The sequence below is a fragment of the Oreochromis aureus genome, linkage group 20 (assembly GCF_013358895.1).
Source record: "Oreochromis aureus strain Israel breed Guangdong linkage group 20, ZZ_aureus, whole genome shotgun sequence".
NCBI lineage: Eukaryota > Metazoa > Chordata > Actinopteri > Cichliformes > Cichlidae > Oreochromis > Oreochromis aureus.
In genome coordinates, this window is record NC_052961.1 from 33,554,488 (window position 1) to 33,577,397 (window position 22,910).

The 22,910-nt window shown below is 39.9% G+C and overlaps 1 protein-coding gene across 3 annotated transcripts in view; it reads right to left on the bottom strand.

The window, feature by feature from the left end:
* Positions 1-574: 574 nt before the first annotated feature.
* Positions 575-22,910, bottom strand: part of plagl2 (pleiomorphic adenoma gene-like 2) — a 52,649-nt gene continuing 30,313 nt past the window's right edge. Inside the window, exons 2-4 of one of the 3 annotated variants that reach the window (XM_031750119.2) lie at positions 12,764-12,886; positions 12,176-12,573; positions 575-9,885 (exon numbers count right to left, since the gene is read on the bottom strand). In XM_031750119.2, the coding sequence (XP_031605979.2) occupies positions 8,397-9,885; positions 12,176-12,510 (1,824 nt within the window). In that variant the 5' untranslated portion in view covers positions 12,511-12,573; positions 12,764-12,886 and the 3' untranslated portion in view covers positions 575-8,396. Of the gene's footprint in view, positions 9,886-12,175; positions 12,676-12,763; positions 12,887-22,910 lie in introns of all 3 variants that reach the window. The other 2 variants (XM_039604007.1, XM_039604008.1) reach the window with 2 other exon arrangements.

Here is a 22,910-nt window from a genome sequence, read left to right on the forward strand (position 1 = left end):
CAATAATCCCAAAATACAGAGTTCAGGAAAAAAAAATATCCTAAATGAAAATGACTTTAAAAAAATTATTTAACAACTTATTCTGTTTTCTGAATGTTAGATTGTGTTGTCCTTCATAGGAGCACGATCAAAATCCTCTCTTCTCAAGAAAGTCCCATAATCACCTTAAAACATCTAAGTCAGGGGCGTCCAACTCCAGGCCTCAAGGGCCGCCGTCCTGCAGGTTTTAGATCTCACCCTGGGTCAACACACCTGAATCAAATGATTAGTTCATTACCAGGCCTCTGGAGAACCTCAAGACATGTTGAGGAGGTCATTTAGCCTTTAAATCAGCTGTGATGGATCAAGGACACATCTAAAACCTACAGGACACCAGCCCTCGAGGCCTGGAGTTGGACACCCCTGATTTAAGTTGATATAGTAAAAAAAAATTTCTCCTACACTGCTAAAGAGGCCAGATTCTCAAAAGGTACTGAGATCTTATGATAACATCTTATGTGAATCATGTTTTGACATATTTTAGTGTGGTTTAGTGTTTTGCAGATGAAAAAAAAGAATGCCAAGAGGCTATGAAACCACTGGTTTTTCTTTTAATCATTTCAATATAACACATGACAACTCAAAGATAGACTGTACTGTACAATAAGTCAATAGTTCTGTTGTTGTGTTCATCATCTCTTTGGATCAACCAATATACAAATCTGTCACTTTAACATTGCAGCAACTGATTGCATGTGAGATATGTAACAAAAGAAAGCAAGACCTCGCATTGTCTGTCTTATCCAAAGCACATCATTAATAGAACTCTCCCTGTAGTTGATGCTATATAATATAGTGTACGTGGATGCAAAAACTCTATTTTCACCTTCTTTTTTTTAAAATCTTGGTTATTTCGGAGGTGGCTGTAAATAGCAAGTGATAAAAATAAAATGGGCTATGTCACTAAACAAGATACACAAAGAGGTTGGAATGCAAGACTTCCGTTAAGCTAGAAATATATAAAACTACTTGTGGATGTTGCCTGCATCAGACAGTACCCAGTTTCTCATTAACAGCGAAAAAAAAAAGAGGGCAAGAAAGAGAGAGCCTCATTAAAAATCTAATCAGTTTTCTCAGATTTAAACTGATATAGAAATTCCCTTAAAATGTGTGCGTGTGCTGCACCTACTAGTTAAGAAGAAAAGGTGAGAATAAGTGCATCCCTGGTAGGTGCAGGTCGAGGTAATGGAGCTACAACCAAGCAGAGTACTAGAACAACACTGCAATTGTTTCAGAATAGGACTGATATGATATGGACATCAGCTCAAATTACAGAAGCTCATTTCTGCCAAAAAAACAATCGTAAATTGAAATTATGAAATATTGTTTTAATTAAAAATCCTCTTGTAGTTGTGTTATTACAGTCTAAATTAGGAAACGTTAGTCAAAACTTTTATATTTTTAACTTTACGTAAATAATGATAAAATATGATCAAGCAGGACAGAGTTCATAGAGCCTGAAACAAAACTCATTTTAGCAGATGTATTATTTTTTGTGCTTTTTTTTTAATTACTATGATTAAAGTTACATTTACAATTACATTTAAGTAACAAATTATTAGCATGTCAAAATACTGAAAAGTAGAGAAATGTATTGCACTGAATAAAAGTAGAGATGTTATTTTGTAATCTTTTGTATAATTTGAAGTTAAAGATCTCATTGTCCATAGTACTGTGAGATCTTATAGTAACAGGGGCGTAATTTCCAGGGGTGTCAGGGTGGTTATGACCCCCCCCAATAATCAGACCCAACCAATATAACCCCCCCCAATAAAATTCTAAATTACCTTGCATAAATAGGTTGTTGATTTTCTTTACTCATTTCAGGTATTACCAGCAAAATAGTTGCATGTTTAATCATCTGGGAATTTACCCAGATGTGTTTATTTATTTAGACAAAGATCATGATCCCCCCAATGTTCAGCACAAAGTCACGCCGATGTATAGTAATATGTACATCTACAATAGACTAGAGCAGGAAACGGAACATATAATTAACACAGTTTGAGTTTTGTTCAGATCAGTGTGTGTGTTGGCAGTACACAGCAAAATGCAAACAAATACGACCTAAAAACATGGCTTAGTACAAAGACTTTCTGTTTCACTTGAAAATTCACGTTTTTAGTCAACATGACATTTTTCAAAATATTTTGAAAAACTCTGTGAGCAGCCTGATCATTTTTAAACCAAGATGAAATGACCACATTAACACCAACATATAGATCTACTTTGGAAACCAGTACAAAAATGGAAACAATGGATAGGTAGGTCTGTTAGGCCATGCTTTGGCTGTAGCTATTTTCAGGTCCTGTTTGCACATTACCCACAAATGTACCATCACTAAACCCCACCCCACTATCACTAAAGTTAAGTGACACTGAAAAACAAATATTTGATTATTCTCACACAAGTTCTCTACACATTTTTATGGATGGTAAGTCATATTTGTTTCTGCAGCTTGTCCTGCTGAATGTGTAGGTCTGTTACAGACCAGATCCTGGAACTTTGTAACATTCCTGTGTGGAATGATGATGGAATGATTTTAATAGTATTTTAATAGCTATCTCACTTTATCACACTTTGTATAATATCTTATTTTCACTTGACTGTACTGTCTGTATTATTATTAGTATTATTTTTATTATTAGTTCTCTTCTTGGCACAAATGAGCTTCCGTACAATCAGGTGGTAAGACAGGCATGAAATCTGAATTTCACACACACACTTCACCACATGTCCAGTTTGCTTAAAATATCTAAAAAGAAACAATTATTCTTTTCAGGTGCTTGAAACTGAGTTTAGTAACATTAATTTAAATTCATTTTTGAGAGTCAACTTCACTGCTGTGACTCACAAAGTTGTTCGTTTTGGCAGGGACAACCAGTCCTGTGACCACAATGGTAAGCTTTAAAATCTATGTTGTGGGGTCGCTCTGGACTTTACTTTTGTTTGGTTACATGGTCTAAAAATGGCAGGTCTCTTACAACAGGCTTTCAGTGGCAGGCTGTGGTTGGTTTGTGGTTGTTGTCTTCAAAAACTTGGCTGTAGAGTTTGATTAAAAATCACGTGAGAGAAGGCAAAGCTGGTTACCCAAAACGAACAAAAAAAGTAAAAAGGGCAGAGGTCTTTTATGTAGAAGGATATTAGTGAAAGGTATATCAAAAATACTGTTATCCTTTTGGAAAAGAGAAATACACAAGTTGATAAAGTCTACACATCAAACTAATGGCACATACATATACAGGATCAATACAAAATTAAAAACATATGAACACATAAGCTGAAAATCTTAAAGAAAAAAAATACTCTTCTTTTTTTTTTTTTTTTTTTTAAAGGTTGAAAGTGCTAGAATTCAGATTAGCTCACAGAAACCCAGGGAGGACAAACTAAAAGCATGCCAAAAGCTTTTTCAAGACTAAATGACTGTTTGTTACAAAAATATATAAATGCTCAATTTGATTGCTACAAGTTTGGCTTAACCCAAGAGAGTTCTTATAAAACCACCTTTTTTGAGATCATAATAAAGACCAGTCTTACCTTTTCTTAATATGATAAATTCTCAGAAAGGTGCTGACAGCTAATGAATTTAGGATCAGACGTCTGATCATTTTGCAAGAGCCATCATCATCATTATCAAAAAATGACTTTCCAATGGGATTCTAATTAAGTGTAAAACCTGCTCCAATTTAGTTTGAAATTTGGATTATACAAAGGCAATTTTTAGGGATGAAGTTAAACAGTCAGACTGTGCGGGGACGCTTTTTCTACACATTGCAGTGATTCCAAATTTTTCAGCTTCTTATACCTTCTGAAAGGAGGGGTCAGGGTTAACCTGTGTAAATGGAAACTACAGAGTAGAGGTTTCTGGCGCAATTTTACCTGCTTACCAAGGTGCACGGAGAAGAGCAAAAGTCTAAAGAGGTTGAAGCAATAATGTACGCAACTTTAACGCTTGACCAATGTGTTTCCACCCGAAGGCAGTAAAGTTGCTGGACCTTGAACCCCTCCACCTGTGTAAATAACAGGGTCCATCAGCTGCTCATTGTCGGGCTTTTATATCCTACAGTATTAAACGAAAAGCACTTGTAGCATTCTTCAACAAGCAATTGTGCAAAAACATAGTTTCTTCTCCCGAGGTTTTGGTAAAACAAAAAAAACAAAAACATAAAAATGAGGTGATGTGTTGTGTTGTTTTTTTTTTTCGAGGTCCTGTTTTATACAAACAGAAAATAATATATCAAATGACAAAAAACAAAACAAATATATGAGTATAAGCGATACCTCGAGTCCTGCAGTCAAACACGTGTCCGCCCTCTTGCTTTGAATGTCAAAGCACAGAGGTTCGGCGACTGCCTTCCTCCAGATATATCACTATATTTTCAGACCCTTTTCCTTTGACTCTACGAAGCAGCTGAAAGAGGAGGAGGAAAGGAAGGAGTACGGAGGGAGTGGTACTGGGGCCGATGAACACTTTGTCGGTTTGTTTCGTGCACGTTTTCAGCTTGCTGTCCATCTTGCAGATAGAAAAAAAATGAAATGTTCTAGTGGTCTACAGTTGTCATCCATATGCAACCGTAGCTAAAAGCAGCAATATGTGTTTGACTTTCCATTTTTTATGTGCTATGTTTTTTCCTTTTTTTTTCTGTGTTTTTACTTTATGTTTGGGTTCTCATGTAGCACAGCGACTATTAAAAAGGCAGAGTTATCAGGTTTTTCACTGAAATGAGATTCACCAATAAAATGAACTAGCAAAGATATGAACATGCATATTTGTCAGTGTTGGTCAGGCCACAGAAAGACCATCTAACCTTATGAGGTTGTTACCGGTGACGACACTAACCCTAACGCTAACCCTATGCTAAAGGAAATCTAACATTTAAAAGAAAATGTCCTGCCAAGTCTTGCAAATCAAGAGGAAAAAGAAATAATCATGCTAACTGAAACACATCAAAGACTATTTACATTTTTTGCAAAAAAAAAAAAAAAAAAAAAAAGATTCACCAAAATATAGTGTTAGGGTTCAGTATTAAGGTTGGGCATCGTCACCGATGAGAAGATTAAGAATAATTCCAGTTGATCTAAACCTGTATTTCCCATCGATGTGGTTGTTATTGCTCTATGGGTCATGTTAGCAATGAACTTCTGCCTCTTACTACAATGGCAAGTACAAAATATAACTTTGCATCATTAAAATTAGACATGTTTTAATTGTTTTTCTGATTGTGTAATGTGGTTTTTGGTCTTTGTAAAAGTTTAGCTAGTTGCTAGCTAGGCCACTCTGACTGACTCCCAGTTTATGTTTATGGTTGTTGTTCAAATGTCAATAACACTAGTGTTCCTGTGGCTGTCTGATGTATGAGGTAAGTACGGATGGTAGAAGTGCTTAATTACTGGACATGTATATGTCACCCCTCCTAGGACTAAATCATAAATACTGATGACTCAGTGCTATCAGAAAATGCAACTTTTAATTCTGTTGATTCTAACTGACATACATCATAAGCCACTAACTTTTTTAAAAAGTATTTTTCTTTGTCTCTGGTTAGGGTTAGTGTTAGGGGTTAGATTTGGGGTCAACTTAGACCTCAGAGAGGTTTTTTTTTAAGCTACAAGTGTGCAAAATTTTTTTCCCAAATTCTCACCATTTCTAGAATCTCTATAAAAGAGGGACAGAGTGGAGAGTTAGCATGACCCATCAAGGCACAATAATTACATTAAAGGGAATGAATACAGGTTAAATTAAATGGAAAGATAATGAGCACCTATATGACTTTAAGGTTTATGTTAACTTTGGGCTTTGGGTTTTTAAGGACTAGTAATGAATGGTTAGAACTTCAAGACATCCAAGGTAACTGATCTTGGACTGAAGATTTTATCACAGCAGAGCAGTTTTGCTAGGGGTGTAACAATTCTTTGAGACCACAGCTTAGTTCAAACGTCAGTTTTTCGGCCTCAGTTCCTTTTTTTCAGGGGATGAAAAACAAAAATAAAACATTTTTTAACACAGGCCTATTAACTTTATCATGATTGGATCATGAACAAAGATTTCATTCTATTATTCTAAACAACCTTTAAAACATTACAGCTTTCGTTACTGTAACTATGCATTGCTTTAACTAGGCATTAACAGCTCCTCATGGGTATCATAGCATGGGAAGACTGAGCCAAGATGCAATACTGATATTTGTATTGCAATTTTGGTCTTGGTTACAGAGTTGTTACACCCCATTATAAATGTATGTATACAGTGAGATACACACTCACCGGCTATTTTCTCAGGTACATCTGCTTGTTAACACAAATATCTAATCAGCCAATCAGAAACTCGTGCATTCAGGCATATAGGCATGGTCAAAACAGTCTATCGAACCAAGCATCAGAATGGGGAAAAAAGGTGAATTCTTCCACTTGTTACAACCAAGGTATGCAGAAGAGCATCTCTTAACAAGTCCATCTTCTAAAGGCTGCTTTCACCAGGATAATGTGTCATGCCACAAAGCACCTTTGGGATGTTTTGGAATGGGAGGTTCGTGGATGTGCAGCCAACCAATCTGCAGCAAGTTTACAACAATGTCATGCCAAAAATCTCTGAGAAATGTTTCCAGTACCTGGTGGCGTCTGTGCAACGAATTAAGGCAGTTCTGAAGACAGAGGGGATTTCAACCCAATGCCAGCAAGGTGTATGTAATTTGAGTTGCCGGTGAGTATATATTCTACTATATACACGTAGCTTCATAGGTCTTCAATATCAGCATCCCTACATTGTTCAAATCCTAGGTTGTTACTAAATTACTAACAGCGTTCTATATATATTTCCCATCCATAGTTTCGATTCCTCTAAACTAACTCAAGTACATGTAATGGTAAAGACTGGATATGACAGAGAAAGCTTAAGGGAAAAAGCTAATACTTCATCCATTTGTTTGATCAAAATTGTAAGATACACACACATGTAAACTTGCCAGACATCAAAAACATCATCATTTAGTTGTAATACGTCTACCAAAAATACACCTTACTGAGATAAAAGCCATTATAATATTTTTTTGAGATATTTCGTACACTGCAATAACATTCTTCAACACATTTTTCCTCATCTGTCACTGTAACTCTTTTGCTCTTTTTTGTCATTCACATATGTCAGGGTTCATCATTACCAAGATGATGCATCTTTTTAAAAGACCGCCTAAAGATGTGGTTGCAGTATATTCAGAAAATAGAGATATTTTTCAGAGATATGCGGCACAGCTAGGAAAAAGCTGCAAACAACTATATCACTATCAGGGGAACTTGTAAAGGAAGATAAGTGAAAGACGGCCCTCCTCTAGTCTAGCGAGGAGCTCTCTGTCTCAGTGAAAACCTCTAGTCACAAGGAGGGAGGAGACAAAAGGTGAAGTGCCTTCTGCTAAGAAAAAAAGTGCTTCTCTTGAGAAACACGTAATAAAATGAAGCCAACCTGTGTCACACATTTCTTTCTCTTTCTTAGCTTTTCTTTAAAAATGTGTATGTGGCAGCCAACAGATCTCTTATCTATGATTAGAGTCTGTTTTTAACTGAGCTGACTCTAGGAGCACATCAGTTTTTGTTTTGTTTTGTTTTGGATTTTTTGTGGGGGTTTTCTGTTTTGTTTTTTTTGTTGTTGTTTTTTATGTTCGAAGAGCACTTTTTTTTTTTTTAAAGGCCAGGTCACTTTTATGGTTCTGTGTGAGCCGTCTCTGAACAGAACATAAAGTTTGTGTTTTCCTTTCAGGGGTCTCTCTTCTCTCCATATCAGTCCTGACAGTTGAAGCTATAAGCACGGGTGTTTCAAAAACTCAAAATGAAACGCATTCTACCATGTTCTTACATTTGGTAAAGAAAAATAAGTAAAACAAAATATCCACTTCAAACTATATTTTTCTGGGTCACAACAAAACAGATAATCTAAAAGTTATCTTTGATTTTTTTTTTTTATAGTATTACTTTAGAAAGTATGCAGTACCATGCCTTTTGGCTACTGATTCTGCCTTCTATAACACTAAAAAGGTGATAAAAAAAGGGGGGATAAAAGTAAATGAAAAAAACAAAAAACAAAAAAAAACAAGGGTTAATACATGGTTATAACTACAGGATAAGGAAAAAAAAGCCCAAAATAAAAGCTACTTCAACTTCTTTTCTCACCTTTTCCTTTTTGCTTAAAGGGGTTTAAATTCCTTTTAAGGCTCAATCAAAAGCTTTTGTGCGCACTTTCATTTAAGGCTTCTAAATGTTCTTTCATTTTAATTTTCCAACTTTCTGATTAGCCCGAAACATCTGTGCTGAGCTGAGGCTGGTGCGAAGGCCGTTCCTGCTGGGCAAGACGCAAGGTGCCGGCACTCTCACTGGAAGGCCTGGTGGAAGCGAGGCAATGTGGTGGTGCTAAGGCTGGAGCTGAACACTGGTGGGAGGGGGTGCAGAGATCCAAGACCCAGACTCCCGCTGGAGCTCTGCTGCTCCTGAGGTTGCGGTTGCAAAGAGGTAAGAGGTGCTGTGGCGACAGCAGCGGCTGCTGCCGCTGCAACTGCTGCAGCATGGGGCTCAGCAGTGTGCAGAGACGATGAAGAGGAAGAAGAGGAAGTTGAGGAGGTCGCAGATGAGGTGTAACCCATGACTAGCCCTCCAGTGCTCATGGGGGCACTGTAGGGAGGCAGGTTGATGGGCAGGAAACCCAGCAGGTGGGAGAAGTCCATGTTAGCAGCACACAGAGACTCAGCGATCACCGCAGGGCTCTTAGACAGAAGGGGATCCCCGCAGAGCTCATCCGCCAGGCCCGTGGCGGGCTCCAGTCCATCCTTGGGGGGTGAAGCAGCAGCGTGGGGCTCTGCAGAGGGAAGTGGGCCTGGCAAGCCACTCTGCAGATCCATGAGGAAGCTCTCCATCTCCACTTTCAAGGGCTTGTCCAGCAGGTATGAGGTAGATCCCAGCTGGTACTTGGGCGCTGGCTGGGGCTGGTGCTGCTGCTGGGGAGCCGGAGGTTGATGGTGGGGGGGCAGTGGAGGGGAATGGTGGTGATGGTGATGGTGGTGGTGATGGTGATGATGATGGGAGTGTGGGTGAAGAGATGCGGGAGATTCCATGTGACAACCCATCCCCATAGCGGCAGACAGGGAGCTTGGCATCAGGGACGGGTGTGGGTGACCCACCCCTGAATTTGACATGGCCTGGAGATGGTGGGGGTTGTACATGCCCATTGGAAAAGGTGCCCCACTAGGGAACGGTTTACCCATCATGGGGTCTTTGTTGGGCCCCATGCCACACATCATGGGGCTGAGCTCCTCCTTCACCGAGCAGGGCGGAGAGCCTGTAGCTAAGAGACCTAGCATATCGGGAGGCTCTGTCTTAATCTTCAGCAGCTCCTGCGAGTGGCTCTTCTTCACATGGCGCGTCAGATGGTCCTTCCTGCCAAAACGCTGAGCACAGTACTGGCATAGGAAGTCCTTTCGGCCTGTGTGGACCACCATGTGTCTTCTCACATCCTTCCGTGTGTAGAAACGCCGGTCACAGTGGTCACATGGGTGTTTTTTCTCCTTAGTACCGGCTGAGGACTTCCCAGAGTGGCTCTTAAGGTGCTCCAGGAGAACAGGCGTGCTCTCGTAACTCTGCATGCACACTTTACAGGTGAGATCCCCCGCCGTGGCGGAGTGCATGGCCACATGGCGCTTGTATCCCAGCTTGGTGTTGTAGTGCTTCCCACACTCCTCACACTTGAAGGCCTCTTTGTTGGGGTCATGGGTCTGCAGGTGGTTCTTCAGGTGGTCTTTGCGGTGGAACATTTTCTCACAGAACGAGCACTGGTGGGTCTTCTGCGGAGAGTGCGTGGCCATATGCCTGTGAAAAGTAGAGATTGTGAATGGAAGGGGAAATTACACGTCTGACTCTCATGTTTGTTAGTGAGGCATGCATTCTTTCAGTCAAACCCCTGGTAACTATAAATGCATACACGAGTCACAGTGGCTTCCAAGCAGGACCAGAATGGGTTTTGGAACCAGTTGCTCTGATACACCAGACACACGGACATGCTGGTGAGTTTAGTCACTTAAAAATGAATTTATGGCCACGTGAGGCTGGAAACAAGTTCATCACCTTATAAAGCTCACATAGATATATAAAGATGCTGCGGCTGGGCTTGTGAAATGTGCAAATGTGCCAAAACTAAGCAACAGGCACAACAGGTTTGCAGTATTTTATATTTGAGATCATGTCAATCTTTCAAGATGACATTATGATTTTTTGACTGTCCTGCTACGAAATTAGACTAATGCTAGCTTATTTCGGGTTTGGAATATTATATCTTCTGAAAACCACCCTAACCTTTAGTCAGAACTGTGATCACCAAATAAGTGAAACGTGTCTGTATCTGTCTAAGAGCAAGGGGCATGTCCAGATCTACATATCTACAGTTAAGCCCATAATTATTCATACCCCTGCCAAATATTGACTTAAAGTTACTTTTGTTCAACAAGCAAGTTCTTTTTTGAGCAGAAATGACACAGGTGTCTCCCCAAAGATAATAAGACGATGTACAAGAGGCATCATTGTGGAAAAAAATATTTCTCAGGTTTTATTTATATTTTAGCAAAAAGTATCATGTCCAGAATTATTCATACCCTTCTCAATAATCAATAGAAAAAAGCCTTTATGGCTATTACAGCAATCAAACGCATCCTATAATTGCAGACCAGCTTTTTGCATGTCTCCACAGGCATTTTTGCCCATTCATCTTTAGCAATGAGCTCCAAATCTTTCAGGTTGGAGGGTCTTCTTGCCATCACCCTGATCTTTAGCTCCCTCCACAGATTCTCAATTGGATTCAAGTCAGGACTCTGGCTAGGCCACTGCAAAACGTTACTGGTGTTGTCTGCTAACCATTTCTTCACCACGTTTGCTGTATGTTTTGGGTCATTGTCGTGCTAAAAATGTCCACTGGTTCCCAAGGCCAAGTTTTTCTGCAGACTGCCTGATGTTGTTGTTGAGAATCTTCATGTATTGCTCTTTTTCATGGTGCTGTTTACTGTGATTAGGTTCCCTGGTCCATTGGCTAAAAACACCCCCAAAGCATTAGGTTCCCACCACCATGTTTGACAGTGGGGATGGTGTTCTTTGGGTTGAAGGCTTCTCCATTTTATGCCAAATGAAGACAACATCATTGTGACCAAATAATTCAATTTTTGTTTCATCTGACCATAACACTGAAGACCAGAAACCTTCTTCTTTGTCCAGATGAGCATTTGCAAAGGCCAAATGAGCTTTTGCATGCCTTAGAAGTGCCTGGAGAAGTGACGTTTTCCTTGGTCTGCATCCGTGGAACCCAACAGTGTCCGTTGGACTGTCTGCCTTGAGACATTGCCACCAGCAGAGCCCAGATTCACCAGAATGGCCTTGGTGGTGATCCTTGGATTCTTTTTCACCTCTCTCACTATCCTCCTGGCCAGCACAGGTTTCACTTTTGGCTTCCGACAACGTCCTCTGAGATTTTCCACAGTGTGGAACATCTTGTATTTTTTAATAATACTTTGCACTGTGGCCACTGGAACTTGAAAACATTTGGATATGGCCTTGTAGCCCATTCCTCACTTGTGAGCAGCCACAATGCACAGCTGCAGGTCCTCACTGAGTTCCTTTGTCTTAGCCATGAATGTCCACAGACCACCTGCAGAGAGCTGCTGTTTTTCACCTGTTGGGTTGATCAAAACAGCTATTTCCAATTAATCAGGGTAATTAGGATGCTTTAGAACAGCTTTGACTATTTGGAATGGATGGAACTTTGGATTTTCCCAGAGACTGTGACAGTTTGTAAAGGGTATGAATAATTCTGGACATGATACTTTTTGCTCAAATGTAAATAAAAGCTGAGAAATATTTTTTTTCCACAATGATGCGTCTTGTACATCATCTTATTATCTTTTGTGAGATGCCTGTGTCATTTCCAGTCAAAAAATAACTTGCTAGTTGAATAAAAGTAACTTTAAGTCAAAATTTGCCAGGGGTATGAATAATTTTGGGCTTAACTGTATGTACCAAACTTGGTACATTCACTCAAGTACCTAAATGAAACAGACATGTGTCGCACTGTATTCAAAAGGATGTGAACTGAACGATGTAAATCAAGGCTCTGTACCTGAAGAGCTTGTATTTGGAGCTGAAGGCCTTGGGACAGTGTGGATGTGAGCAGTGGAAGGGTTTCTCTCCTGTGTGACTCAAGGCGTGGAGCCGGAGCTTCTCTGGTGAGGTGAACAGAGCCCCACACACCAAACACTCGTTCCCACTTGCTCTCCCCACCTCTTCTCCTCCTTCCTCCCTCTCTCTCTCTTTCTCCCTGTCTCGCTCTCTCTCTCTTTCTGTCAGGGGCAGTGGGGCGGCGCTCCCAAACAGCTTGGCAGCAGTCCGTCGTCCCTCTTCCTCCGGCGTCAGTGCGGTAATACGGTGTGAGGCATCGGCGGCAGCAGCTGCCATGGCAGCCCTAGAGTGCCGCTGCCATGAAAATTCACTTGTAGCTCCCCTGCCTCCCAGGCTCAACTTGGGAAGTTGCAGGTCGGAGGTTGTTGAAAAAGAAGACAACACAGATCTGATCACAGAAAGAGCCAATGAGCCACAGGAAACATCAAGGTAAACCAAAATCTGGGGTGAAACAGAACATACAAGCTTTGAAACCAGCTGCCTCGAAGCTTGTGAAAACACTGCACGCACTTATAAACCTTCATTTTACCTGTTAGTGAAAATCTTTCTTGCGTCTTCCTTAGACACTCCTCTCCTTCACTCTGGTGCTCACCCAGTCCCAACAGCTATGGTTGGTGGTGAGTGGGAAATATTGCTTTGCATCTTTACTGTGCTGTGGAAGAGAAAGCAAAAAAAATGTTTTTTTAATAAATAAGACAGTCGATGCAGTATCATAATCACATAACAAACCAAACACCACCCAATCAAGTTAAACTTGAAACATTACTCAGCTCACTACTCAACAGGTTTGACTTGAGTCATAATGTAATTTGCAAACTCCACTTTGAAAGCAAGCTTCCTCTGAGCTCACTAGGGGGAGCTGAATGATAAGTCTGATCAGGAGAAAAGCTGTTTTGTAAATGATGATTCCCGTTACAGCCACAGGACCTTTGTTTGTGCACCCATTAGTAAAGGCCAAATGCAATTACATAGCTTCATCCCTCATCATGTGTGTCTGTAGATGACAGATCAGTGCACAAAGCCAGCTTTGTGCGTGCACTTGTACATGTATGTACTTAAAGCTCTTGTAAGCCTTTGGAAAGCACACAACACTGAAGCAGCACTGGGGTAAAGAAAGAGAGCGCTGGTATGGATGGTAAAGCCTCTGGGGGTGGTTTGTGTTTACAGCAACTCAGGCTTCTGAAAACCTGCACTACCTGTCACCCTGATAATGACAATGATGATGAATGACCATGAACTATGAAGTCAATCCTAATGAAAACCAGCACCAAAACCCTGGCGTCTATGAACTTGTGTTTCCGAGAGACCGTATGAACTTTTTCTTACTCAGCTCATCTTTGCATTCCCTTGTCTACCCTCAGTGGCCTCTGTGATCAACCTGTGCAAGCTAACATACCAGCCAAGTCCAAGGTTGAGCACTCTCAATACTGATCTCAATGCCAGGTGTGCTCTATGCTGCAGTCATGTGAACAGAGAGTGTATCTGAGTGTGGAAAACAAATGCATATTGCAAAGATGCACAGAGGTCTGTACATGCATGCAAAACTCCAAATGTACCGGCATCTGCATTGATGAGCTAATGAAGCTAATATGCTGGAATTTGCTTTGAGCATGTTAACATTTGCTTTTATGAGAATTCTCATATGAGAATATGAGAATTAGCTAAACACATGACACGAATAGGCTTTCACAAATTTCTTGTGGCACAAATACTGTTGATGTTAACTGAACTGTTAAAAAAACATGTCTTTTCCACCTTAAACTGGACAAAACTATTACAACAAATCAAATCTTTCAAAGTTTTTCTTTGGTTCCTTTATCATTCATTTATAGTCAAGTCCTTACCTGACCATTCATAGAACAGACAACTTATCAGCGGATCATTTTTATAAAGCGACAAAACGCTGAACCATGAATCACTCAAGCACAGAAATAGCACCTAACCCAACCCGTAATGAACCAGTGCTATATCATCACAGACAACTGAGCATTTAACCAATTTGAAATTGTTTAGGCACTTTTTTACTAGACAATAGACAAAAAGTAGAAAAACATACAATGGAACACTATTGGTAATGGTTTAGCCTTCCCAGAGCCCAGACCTCAGCATAACTGAAGCAGTGTGGGAAGATCTTCATAATGGAACAAATGACAATTCCTGAAGACTACTTACAAGAAAGTTTTGTTAAAATAATGCAGACTGTGTTGAAGAATAAAGGTGATCATATTGACTTTCAAACTTGTTAGAATTCTACAAACACAGTACTGGACTGTGTGCCTGTGTTTGTAGTCATGTATGTGTGCTGTGTGTGTAATTTCTTATTTATAACACACCTTTAACACGTCTGTGTGCTCCCGTATGTTCTAGTGTGTACATGTGCATTGATGTGCCCTCATAATACATGTGTTTACAGCGGTGGTTAAGAGGAGCTGACAGCTGCAGCGTTATGTGGTGCTCATCACCCAGCAGGGGGTAAAACCCATCCCATTGACCACCCCCAGGGAGCCAGGTTCTATTGTACAGCCTACACACACACACACCGCACATTCCTGGCCTGAACCATGCTGTGTTGCCCTACCGTACCTCTCACATGCACAAAGATGGTGTACGATCCACCAAGATTCCTGGCTGCACACAAAAGTCAAGCGATGTGGGGAGGGTGCAGGCTGAGGGTGGTCGTGAAGATTTGGACTTTCCAATATTCCCAAGTTTTGGAGGGAAATTGAATAGTATATTGGATAGTACAGTAAGGAGGGGAGAAACCCCACACACCAGGTCTCACACACTTGGGGGTGAAACATGACAAACATGACCAATCGTACATCAAAATTTATGAGTAATGCTGGAGGCTTTTCCATCTTTAGCCTGTGTTGATAATTGGGATGTTACCAGTACGAATACTTAATACAACAATCTTGGCAAAGCATCTTAAAGATTGACACCTCGTCCTTTAGAAAAAGTTTTTTTGGGCTCAGTGAAGTTCCTGTTTCAACAACATTGAATTATTAAACAGTTATCATGAATGTTAACACATATTGACATAGCAATTAACCACTGACTGGCAGTCCTGTTCTATTAAATTCCTTTTTTTAGTTAATTTAATAAACACTGCAAACATACTCCCATGCAGTCCTCTAAAATTCAAACTGCACAAAGCGGATGACATATGTGTTTGCTGAATGCTGAATGGTTGAATAGTAATAAGTGGGCCAGAATAGGGAACGGAGCGACAGCAGACTTCACCGACACTGGGACAAAAACAATAAAAAAATTAAAAAATTAAGAAAAGGAACAGTTTTCCAGACGTCTTGAAGACCGTCTTGAAGCTCTTCTTTGGTTGTTGCCTGCCTTTTGTTCTGATGCTCCCACAGTGAATCAATAATGTTCAGGTCTGGGCTCTGTGGAGGCCAGTCATGAGTGATGGTACTCCATTGTGTGGTTTTCCTGCTGTGTGTTTTTCACACTGTCAATGCTTTTATTGAACTGGCAGTGCAGTTTGTATTATTGCCATGCTGGAAAATGAAACTGTTGACAATCAGACTCTTTCCAGATGGTTTTGCATTGTGGATTAAAATCTGACGGCTCTTTTCTACATTTTGACGAAATTCCCAACACCACTGGCTGAACTGTCCCAAACCATGATAGAGCTTGCACCATGTTTTTGGCTGTAGACACTCACTGTTAGGCCTCATTTCTAACCTCTACCATACATAAAACAGCGATTTCAATCAAAAATGTAGACATTTGTATTCATCACTCCATAAGACCTGTTGCTAGGTACTTTTTAAGGAATGATAGTTTAGCATGTGGATTAAACAAAAAAAAACATCTTCTGAAGATCTTGATGTACAAAGACTGGACTGAAAAGTATTTAAAAAGCAGCCAATGTCCAAAGAACAACTATGAAAGATCTTCATAAAGCCGGGAGAGCACTCAAAAACAACATTACAGCAGGTGAAAGAAAAAAAGATGGTGGCTCAAGACATTTGGGCAATATCAAGTTTAAAAAAAAATACAGGGTAAATCAAAAATGAACCTTTCAGAGCTGAGCAAGTATTAACCAATCAAAAAATATATTAAAAATTTAAGTTCTACAAGTCTCTTGGATACATTGGATTTTGGCAATTTACAGTGGAAAATGTGTGAAAGGTCAGACTGACTAGAATTTGATGTATTTTCCATTTTCAAAACTTGCTTATTCCAGCATGAAATGCTATCAAAATATTTGTAAACTAAAGAAGTCAAAATTTTTGTGACGAAAGCGCCATCTCTTGGTGGCACTGGAATGGAGCAAAAGGGGTGTGTTCACAGTCGATAGCAGATACGCCCCAAGATATAGGTACTCATAGTGGCTGGTAAATGGCTGACAGCCAGCTGGGGGTGGCTGTATCTGTAGATGGGCTTAAAGTGGCATCAAAAAAAGTTTTAGCACTAGAAAGGTGAAAATCTGTCCATCAAGTGTTTACTGGTAAAGTGTATAGCATGATAGAGGAAGCATATTCTCCTCAACACAGTGCTTTTTTGTTATTTTTCTCAGAAAAAAGGTTGAAAATAAAAGAAAGTAAGAAAATGAATGAATTTATAGGACAAAATGTAAAAAAAACCCCAAAACAAAACAGAAAAACAGAAAGAAGTTATATTATTTGACAGCTTAGGGTTACAGCTGGTATTCTCTCATACTAAGCGAACACAAGAGCTAACAACCAACTATTTATCTTCCCACTGTAAAAATGCCAGAAATAGTCATGGCAATGAATCTGAACAACTTTGCTCTCAGCAACACAACTCAGCTTGTCCACAGTTTAAATTTCTGGCTTTTTAAAAGGCTATGCAATACAAAATGATTGTTTTTAACCATAAAATATTCTATGGCATTATTTGCGTATTCAGGTGTATACAATATTAGACTGCACAGCAGAGCTAAGCAACAAATTATGCAACATGTAACTAAATGAAACAACAAACTATTATTTCATTTATTTACTTTCATTTACACTTTAAGTTAAATCTCCCTGAACAGACTGATTACTGACTAGTACGCATTAATAGGGATTCACTGGAGGATACTGGAACTACCAAATTTCGATTAGTAGATGAGCCTCCCCGAGGACCTTCATTTTTAACAAATGTTTGATTTTGTTTGATGACAGCATCTTTTCTGTGCAACTCTTGCATTTTATAATGCGTCAACACTAATATGCCAATGGAATACAACACGCTACACTCTGTGTTGTATTATCTGTGTATTTATGTTTTTGTGATTCCATTCCTTCTGGTCAATCGTTAAGTAACTTAAAACAGATTCACCTGTAAAAGACAAAAACACTTTTCCTGACATTTTCTAATATGCCAAAAACTAGTTTGTTTTAGCATCTGAAGTGTGAGGACATCCCACTTTTTTGTGTCATACGGCAGTAAACAGCATATCGTTGGATTCTGGACGAAAGACAACTTTTAGAGGCACTTTGAGAAATTTGCATGGACATTTTCCACTATTTTGTGACATTTAAGAGCCAAACGATTAAGTCAAGATGTGAATTCAGTTATTAATTAATAATGAGAAATAACTGGTTATTCCATCCCCAAATGTCAGTAAAGGATAATGACCATCTTGTTTTTTACATAACTACAAAAACTTCAATCGGTGAGATCACACAGCAATTCATCACCAGCGCTTTCCACCAGCATGAACAGAACTGCAGCCTATTCCAACCACTCATCTTACTTCAGCGTGATTGCAAAGTAACAAACGCACTGCTGTAGGATGGAAATTCACCCCCAAAATGGCAGATGCCGTAGCAGCAAAGACTACACAGCACATTCACATGGAGCCTTGCTTACTTCCCCTAATCAAAAATGTTGAAAGCAGAATTGAACCGCCTCTTTCCAACCGCCTGGGTGTCTTTGGTTTCTGTCCTGGATGAAAGAGCTTCCACATTCCTTTCCTGAGGGGTCAGAGGTCAGCCTCTGCACTGCCTGCCTGCCCGCCCGCCCGCCCAAGCTCCCGCATGCTGAGTGACTGGTATTAACCCCTTCGCTGCATGCCTCAGCCATACTGAGTAACATGGGCTGTCAGCTTCTTTACGGTCCTGGTAGCGCGATGCCAAGCCAGACCAGGAGCCTCTGCAGAATGGAGATCCACAAAATAGGACACTGTGGGTGCAGAAGCGGCTTTACCATACAGGCAAACTAATTATAGAAAGTGAGTTCAGCGTCCGGAGCTAAGGTGACAGCAGCCGCACTCATGGGGAGAGGAGGAGAGGGGGCAGGGGGGTGGGTGAAGTGCTCTGTTGCACAAACATTTCAGCTAATGTACAGAAAATAGATCTTGCTGACCCAAGAAAGGGCATCCAGTGCAGCAAAAGCTGGCAAGTTATACAAGGTGTTTTTATAAAGTAAAAGCTTCTAAATTCTATTTAAGAACAACAGGGTGCACCAATCAAAGCATGCTGAACATAAAACCAAAGAACAGGAGCATTTGAGTCTGACCTGCAAAGGGTGTGTGCAAAAAAAAAGTTTTCCAAAGGTAATACAAAGTGATAAAAAAAATCCTAGATATGGACTGAGAAACTGTGGTTAAACGTCAGTGTGAGGAACGGTTCAGTAAACAAAGGGAAAGATAAGAGGAGGGGGGTACAGAGGAGAGAGGTAAGTAAAAGAGGGACAAAGGGATGGTGAAAAAGGGAGGGAAAACTGGAGTCATTTTCAGCGGTGTAGTCAGGGGTCTTTACATCAGTCAAGTGACTCCTGAGAGAGAGCCAGACAGAGAATGAGAAAGGCAGAGAGAGAGACGAAGCCTGGTGTGTAGGGGGTGGTGTCAGAGGAACAGGTCATGGTTTACTGACCACATTGACTAGGTATAGAAGCCAGGGAGGCTTAGGGTTAGTGAAGGCAGCATGCCCACCATCAGCTGACGCACTGCACAGTCACAAACCAATTCCAGTTCAACAACAGAAATCTGGAAAGTAAGACAGATATATACCGTAGAAGTATATTGGGTGGAGTTGTGGGTGTAAGCCTAAGCCATGGTTTCTGCATCCATCTAAACTTGTGAGACTTTCACAATCTTCAGACATGTTCCACACATGAGCATCAAAAAATTTCAATATCCCTTCAACAGCAAGAAGAGTAGTTTTGGTTATTGTGTTCTGTCTTAAGTCAAAAAGTAAAAAAAAAGCAACAACAAAAAAATCCGTGTGTTTAACTGGTTAGCAAGAAATGTGAAAACCAACGTCCACCACGTGGTTTCTGGAGGTGCTGATAAAAGTAAAGAGAGCCCTGGACAGCAGCAAATCTGAGTTTGGTGGACAGACTCTGAGCAGAGAAATTCATCTACAAGCAACCACTGCTCCTTCCACAGGTCCAACATATGGAAACCTTTGGAATTTATCCTCACCTTGAACAATCTTGTTAACTCTTTCACCTTGTATTGAGCTGAACTAAGCGCTGTGTGAGCTTGCTCCACTTCCTGCATTTTTGAAGGGTTTTTACTTTACAATACACTATAAAGCACAGTGGCTATTGTTGTGACTTGGTTCTATATAAAGAAAACTGATCTGAATTTTGCAGAAAGAAATAATGTAAAAAGTCCCAATTAACTTTTTTTCATAACTTTTAGAAATGAAATTAAATTAAAATTAACCGTCTTCTCCAGAACCCTTGAAAACAAGGAAAAAATGAACTATGATAAGGTCTGAGCCAAATGCAAGAACATTATTTTAAAGACTATATGCTGAAGTTAGCATGCTAAGTATCTAGCCCTCACCCATCTGTGTTAGAATATCCCTACATTAGCTGAACTCTTTCACCATAAGCACTAGGGATGCTTTTTTTTATATATAACAACATGTGTGAAGATATTATGAGCCTGCTGTTATTAGCCATTTTACACATTAAAAAAACAACAACAAAGAAGTAATAATACGTTTCAACTATCTGCCCACTTATGTCCAGTAATTACTGCTTATGGTAAGCTAGATCATTCTTTGCCGTATGTGAACAAAGTTAAATCAAACAAATTGTACAGTGATTAACAAACGTATTAGACCACCTGTTTTTGAACTAGGAAAACACACAGCAGCTGCAGACTCCTGAAAGCTATGAAAACAGTAATACCACACAGTAGGAATAACAGATCGTCATTATCATGTAACCTTCAGAAGGGGCATTTTAAAATGACTTGACAGGGAATTCTCTTTGAACCTGGTGAGGCAACAAATGTAAAAGCACATTGAGAGCTGCTCAAACCCTTCATGTATTTAGGCAGTGCTCTCTCTCTCTCTCTCTCTCTCTCTCTCTCCATCCTTCCTCCCACCTCCTCCCCCCAGTTTCAGTTCCTCTCCTGTTTGACTTTTCTGAGGCTATAGACAGGGAGGGTTGGGGTGAGATGAGGAAGAGGAAGAGTTTCTGCCATGCCAAACCCTCACTTGTCCCGGCAGTTAGTGCAGGCCACATTGGGTCGGGATGTGGCCATAAACCCAGCACCCACTGCCCCGGTGTCCTGGCTAAAGATAGCTGTGGTCTAACTAGGGGGAGGTGGGGAGGGCAGGGCTCATCTAACTGCCACCAGGCAACACCTTCACTGCTGCACTGTCTCATTCTGTTACCAACGAGAGAAAAAGAACTTAATTTCCTTTAACTGTCACCAATTTTATGGCACCACAATGTTTGTCTACTGAAATGGAAAATTTCCTGCTGATAACAGAAGTGAACCTCTAACCAGCTCATGAACTGAATAGGAGTTGCCTGAATAGCAGCTAACGAAAACATATTTGACTGGGATATTTTGCACCCCCTGAACCGCTATTATAAACTATCTTGGCCAATCCTGATTAACAAATGTAACCCTAACCCTGAAAAGTTGAGGAGAATTTGAAAATAATGCAAGACTTGGGAGAAACAATTCAAAGCCCTTAATGAAACATTTACATCCTCTTTCAGGATGACAAGGTTTCATCCACTGGACCTGGATGGGAACTAAATGCTTTTATGAATTTGGAAATTATGGGCTTTCATGGGCACTTGCAGACTGAAATCCAGAATTCTGAGCAAAGTGTCTGCAGCCATCTTGAAATATCTCAACTAACTTATTTGGGAAGTTATTTTTAAGCCTTATCTAAATTCAACAAGTGCATGTACAGAATTGCCCATGAAATCTGATACAAACTGTTTTACCCTGTCAGGTGTGTTTTTGTTTTCTTTTTTAGACCAAGCTATCACATTCTAACTGTTCAAGAACAGTTTACCTCCAGGCATGCTGGAGATTATCTGGACTGTTTCTCTTTTGGAAAACAAACACAGGGTTTGCATTTTCTTAGATGCATTCTGCAGTCCTGATCAAATCAGTGAAACAACTAACAAACATCACCCTGCCTAGGAACCACATATTAGCGCCCCATATTCTTGTGGCAAATTGTATTTCTATAGCTGTGTACTATTATCTCTTTGACTACTCTGATGGTATTTTTAATGGTTAAAGTGCATGTTTTCTAGACACCTATATGAGCATAAGGATAGTTTGGGTAGTTGACGAGAAAAGGCAGCTGAACAACAAAAAAATATAACAGAAACACCATTGCCTCTAACACCAGTCACAGTGTTAAGGGTTTTGGTTTATTTCAGCCAAAAAGTCAGAATTTCAGAAACTAAAAGATGCTACCTTTGAAATGATGCCTCACAGTTTTTTTTAATCAACATGAAGCTATAAATGTATTTGCAGCACAACTGAGAAACACAAAAATGATGTAGATATAACCAAAGTATTGGCCATGACATTACTAGGTAAATTTAACCCGACACCCAAACGTTTGTAGTGTTAGACACCAAACCACAGTGTGACTGGAGCAGAACTTTTAACTTTTCAGCTGAAACTGTGTTTCAAAAAATGAACACCATGATTTTGAAATCTTTTAAATCCCATATTTAACTGAAAATATGAAGCCTCTCCTCATTTTGAATTTGAATTCTTGCCATTTCCTGCTGCATCATCACGATTGCTACACCTGTCTTTGATCCTCTAGTTAGCATACATGCAGAGTGTGGTTTAACACTGTCTTGCAGTATAAGGCAAGGCCACGCTGAAAAGATGTCATTTAGATGGCAGCGTATTTTGCTACAATATTCTTTTCCATTAATGATGCCTTTACAGATACACAAGTTACGCTTACAATGTGCTCCTGGTTATTAACCGTATACTGATAACATACAGATTCAATATTGGTTGTCGGCCTTGCCACAGATTTAGCCTGATTCTGTGGCTGTATTATTATTATTATTACTATTATTATTAATAATCTCCAAATTCTCTGCAATTCTACTTTGACACAGGGTTGTGAAATTGCTCAACCATCTACCCACTCAGTCCTTCATTGAGTGGACCTTGTCCAGGCTTTTTGATGACTCATCTTCTTTGGACACTAAGTCATTTTTATATCTAGTCATATTACTTAGTAATCCTTTTAGTTGTGATATTTTCCAACAGGTCAGCCTTTTCATGTTATTTTAAACCCATTTTCACTTAAACACAGAGTTTGCATTTTGTTTGATTTATGCAGTGTCTGAACCTTTGTCTGAGAAAACTATTTGACATATTAGCTGCAATTTCTTATTAAACTTTGACTAAAATATACAATGTGTGTCTCTCTGTGTGTACACATGTTATGTGTGTTTTCTGTTGA